The 5,120-nt window shown below is 33.8% G+C and overlaps 1 protein-coding gene across 1 annotated transcript; it reads left to right on the forward strand.

Annotated features, from left to right (window-relative positions):
* Positions 1-141: 141 nt before the first annotated feature.
* Positions 142-2,424, forward strand: LOC144962097 (tolloid-like protein 1). The gene is made up of 2 exons (XM_078895059.1): positions 142-327; positions 2,272-2,424. Exons 1-2 carry the CDS (start codon positions 187-189, stop codon positions 2,365-2,367), a joined length of 237 nt encoding a protein of 78 aa, XP_078751185.1. The 5' UTR covers positions 142-186; the 3' UTR covers positions 2,368-2,424.
* The last annotated feature ends 2,696 nt before the right edge of the window (positions 2,425-5,120 follow it).

Here is a 5,120-nt window from a genome sequence, read left to right on the forward strand (position 1 = left end):
ACATTTTCCTCTTAGTCTATTGTGCCTTTGGGCGGAATAGGGTGACTTGGCTACTTCGCTGAATACATGACACAATCTAACAATCCTTATTTCGGGTGATCGAAAATAAATGATTTTGTGTTTCTTTAACCCAAGGCTGTCTTAGACAAGTTACAGGTTCTGAAGGCAAAATTTCGTCTATTAATTATGGGTTGGAATACCCGTCCAATCTTGATTGTGACTGGGTCATCGAAGGACGGCAGGACCGGTTTGTTCACCTCAACTTTGATCCATTGTTCGACGTTGAGAACGTCCAATGACTACAGCTGTGGTTACGATTATGTCGAGGTATATTGAATTTACTAAATTAAATGAAGACTCGCCTGTTACATGGGGATGATATTTGATTATAATTCCATAAACCCCAACATTTTGGGGGACTTTACAGGAGGACGGAAACACGTACAAAGTGACGTCACTCTTCGAAGCGAATTTATTTTAGATTCACAGGCAGACACCAGATAGACAGTAGGGGCAATGCTAGTAACATTCTAAATCCTAATACAAACCAATCATAGTATTCCAAGCTGTAAAAAATAACAATTTTATATGAATATTCGCTTGTCGAAATTGAGTCACAGCGAAGCCATCGTAAACTTATAGCCTGCCACTGATTTTTTAAAATGGCGTCAAAAGACAAGTCTTTTGCCACAAAAGAAAACAAATCGTGAGTTGTATTCAATAGTTCAACCAATGGGATCAACTTGTTTTCTTGAGCTCTACTAACAAACAACTCATTAGACGGTGCAAAAACCTAAAAATGACGTCAAAAGACAAGTCTTAGAGGGTTCTAGTGTCAGGCTATAAATTAACGATGGCTGCGGCCACAGACGGGTCCAAGAAATCGTGACGTCTCTAGTACGTGTTTCCGTACTTATGGAAAGTCAACCAAAGTCATTGAGGGTTTATGGAATCAGCCATATCGCACAGTTGATTAGGACCCCGAATGACGAGAATGTTATCTTGGACATTAAAAGCCAATTGAACTTTTTCACAGAATCCAAAACGAGAAGTTTGACAATGTTTTCAAACTTGAGTGACCTCTCTTTTGTAGCTGAATACAATGGCCTTGATTGGTGTCCTTGACGTGGAGAGAAAACACGTCATTCAATCCCTCTCCAAGGAATGAAATGTAAAAACCCAATGCAATTCTGAAAAGGGCCAATATTTCTATTTAAACGGTATATAAAGTTGTTAAAAGAATTGTAGAGAGAATAGGTCTGATGCAAAAAGAAAGATGGGGTTTTTCGAAAGAAAAACCCATAATTGATAATAAAGATATGGATAGACTTAGTGTCGCATTCTCTTGTCAACTTAATGTTACCCCTTTACAATGAGAACTTGAATATTAGAACATTTTAAAGGGGAAGTAATGGGGTGAGTTAAGTGGAAAGATTTTTCGGGATGTGTTCGTTATAAGCAGGGACAGTCAACGATAATTCCAATCCCTTTGTTGATTGTGTGGCAAGAAACAAAGGGTGTTCTGTTAATTTTGGAGCCACCAATGACAGTAAAAGTATTGTTATAGTAGTATAGTAGTAGTTGTAGTAGTAGTAGTAGTAGTATAGTAGTAGTTAGTAATAGTGACATAGTAGTAGTGAGTAGTAGTAGTAGTTAGTAGTATGTAGTAGTAGTTAGTAGTAGGTAGTAGTAGTGGTAGTAGTAATAGTAGTAGTAGTAGTAGTAGTAGTAGTAGTAGTGGTAGTAGTAGTAGTAGTAGTGTAGTGTAGTAGTAGTAGTAGTTAGTTAGTAGTAGTAGTAGTAGTTGGTAGTAGTAGTAGTAATAGTAGTAGTAGTAGTAGTAGTAGTAGTAGTAGTAGTGGTAGTAGTAGTAATAGTAGTAGTAGTAGTTAGTAGGTAGTAGTAGTAGTAGTAGTAATAGTAGTAATAGTAGTAGTAGTAGTAGTAGTAGTAGTAGTAGTAGTAGTAGTAGTAGTAGTAGTAGTAGTAGTAGAAGTAGTAGTAGTAGTAGTAGTAGTAGTAAGTAATACTACTGTAGTAGTAGTTAGTAGTAGTAGTAGTAGTAGTATGTAGTAGTAGTACAGTAGTAGTAGTAGTAGTAGTAGTAATAGTAGTAGTAGTAGTATAGTAGTATGTAGTATAGTAGTAGTAGTAGTAGTAGTGTGTAGTAGTAGTAGTAGTAGTATAGTCGTAGTAGTAGTTATAGTATTGCAGTGTCATGTTGGTGATATCAATATAATGATGAACAACATCTTCCAATCCCGATTTCAGGTGTTTGACTCCGGGCCTGATGGAGATCTTGTTAGTCATGGGAGGTTTTGTGGCGTCCAACCACCACAAAACTCATTTCATCCACCCAAAAGATGATCATCCGATTTCACACAGATGAGAGCAAACAGGGAAAAGGTTTCTCTGCCTCTTGGGATATTGGTAATTTATTGTTAAGTGGAAGCCGGAATAGGAATCCCGTTAAAAAGAATAACCGTTTATTTTAAATGTTTGTTTTTTCTTTCTAAAAATTTTTTTACATAATATTTCATGGTGTTTAACTCCGCCGGTTTATAGGGGTATTTCGGGGAAGTAACATGTCTAAATTTTTAAAAAAATGATAATAATAATAATAATAATAATAAAAATAATAAAATAATAATAATAAAAAATAAAAATAAAAATAAAAAAATAATAATAAAAATTTAATTAATAATCCTCATCATCTCATCATCATCGGTCGCGTCTCGTATATCCTATTCTTTAAAAACTTGATTTTTTTTAGCATTGTATTTTTTTGGGGGTTTTTTTAAAGTTGAGGGGACGCTTTGGGCTCAGGGGGATGGTCTTTGCTTGTACCCAAAAGGTATCGATTCGATTCGCTGCGTTGTGTGACCTTGAGCAAGTCATTTTACTCTAGCTCAATTTGCGGGCTGCACTGCAGTACGGGGGGTTTCCGTATTCCTTGGGTATGGAATAGCCCTAGAGAAAAATTTTCCCTAGGGATAAATTAAAAAGGGGAATTTTATTTATTTTTTATTGAAATTATCTCTTCACATGCGGAGAGGGTTTTCCAAAGTAAAGGGGAAGTGAGTCCCTAGTTTTCCGGGTCCCTCTACCAAATAACATGGATTGAAATGGCTGATACAACCCGATGATATCCGCCTCTGACGTTAAATGTTCCCTTCTTCGGGGGGAAATACAGATGCGTCAGACTATTTTGAGGAAAGCCTATTGTATTTAAGATAACTTTGTAATGAGTCTTAACTCTCCCCTTTTTCAGTTTTTTCCCCAAAACTTCTCATCAACTAACAAAAAAATATTTTTTTTTATCACCTGACTTAAATAGCATAAAATTTTCCCATATAAAATTGCTCTCAAAACATGCTTACAACACCCACACTTTTTCATTTTCTTTAAATGTTAGATGTACAAACGAAATTTAAATAAAAAAAATGTTGGTTATATCGAACAAAAGTGACGATTTTCCTATAGTTGGTTAAGAAGGGGGTTAAAAAATGGCTCGTGTACTGAAGTTGTGACTGAAAAAAGTCATTAAAAAAAAATGAAAATTTAAAAAACCTTGAGATTTTGTATTGTGCAATCCCCACAAACGTGCTCAAAGCGTTTACAAAGGGGCCCCTGCCCCACGAAAACCTTAACACGGGGGATGTAGGAAAGGCGCTGTGAGGCGATATTACAAATTTTTTTTGGGTAAAGACAACCTGGTTTACGGCCAGGTTTCATTTTCACCCTAAGACGGGGAAGGGGTGAGTAAAATCCCTTTTCCCAAGGGGTCAACTATGCGCTAAAGGCTCGACCAGGGTTTCCCATCCGAAAAACGGGGGTCAACCATAAGACCACTAAACGACATATTCTTTAGGTAAGCTATTTGTATTTCAAATAACTTAATAATAAGCACAAAAATGTCATTTGTGTAATTCGGCCCGGAGCCGGAGTTTATCCCCATTAATTGTGAAAAGAACAATAACAAATTGCTTTCATCTTTTGGGTAGGACGTTTGTCTATCGCAAAAAATGTTCCGCAAAACTAACGTCACAACTACCCATAATGCGGGTGGCTAAGAAGGGGGGGGGGGGGGGGGGGCGAAAAAAAATTCGATGCAATTTACGTGTGAAGCAGGGGCTCTACCAAAGGGCTATCGGGACCCCCCCCCCCCCCCCCCCCCCCCTCCCTTTTTATTGATACGACCTAAATCAAATGATGCCTTTTACTAAAATATTGGACTGTAAAAAAAACGAACAAAAAAAAACTTAGTTCGAAAAAGGGAAAAAAAAAACATGCAGTTGCGTTTTGGATAAAACCCCTTTAAAACAATAACAAAAGAATAAAAAAATAAATACATTAATTCATTCCGAGGATGCCAGGGGAAAAGAATTTGTACGTTTTTTTTGATAGTAAGTACAGTACGAAATATCGTACCGAAATTTGTCAAGAGACTACCAAAAACTTTTCGGTCGTATGTCGGTATTTAAAATGATGTATAACAATAATATAAAAAAAAAATTTTTATTATTTAAATTTAAAAAAAAAAAAATAAAAAAAAATAAATAATAAAAAAAATTAAAATAAAATAAAAATAAAAAATTAAAAAATAAAAATTAAAAAAAAAAAAATATTATAAAAAAAAAAAAAAAAAAAAAAAAAAAAAAAAAAATAAAAAAAAAAAAAAAAAAAAAAAAAAAAAAAAAAAAAAAAAAAAAAAAAAAAAAAAAGAAAAAAAAAAAAAAAAAAATAAAAAAAATAAATTAAAAAAAAAAAAAAAAAAAAAAAAAAAAAAAAAAATTAAAAAAAAAAAAAAAAAAAAAAAAAAAAAAAAATTATTTTTTTTCCCCTTATCATTTATTTTTTTTTTTATTTTAAATATTTTTAAAAAATTCCAAAAAACCCCCCAAAAAAAAATATAATAATAAAATTTATAAAATAAATTTTTAAAATCTTATATATATATCAATACATAAATTACCATACTCCATCACAACCCCCAAAAAACACATCATTATCTCCATCACAAAATATTTCAAATTCACACTCTACACTAAATATTCCTCTCCCAAAACAAATCCAAACAAAACCCCCCCCCCCCCCCCCCCCCAAAACAACACCAACCA

Source organism: Berghia stephanieae, unplaced genomic scaffold, assembly GCF_034508935.2.
Source record: "Berghia stephanieae isolate SIO BIC M18660-M18661 unplaced genomic scaffold, UCSD_Bste_1.3 scaffold5988, whole genome shotgun sequence".
In the NCBI taxonomy this organism is placed as follows: Eukaryota; Metazoa; Mollusca; class Gastropoda; order Nudibranchia; family Aeolidiidae; genus Berghia; species Berghia stephanieae.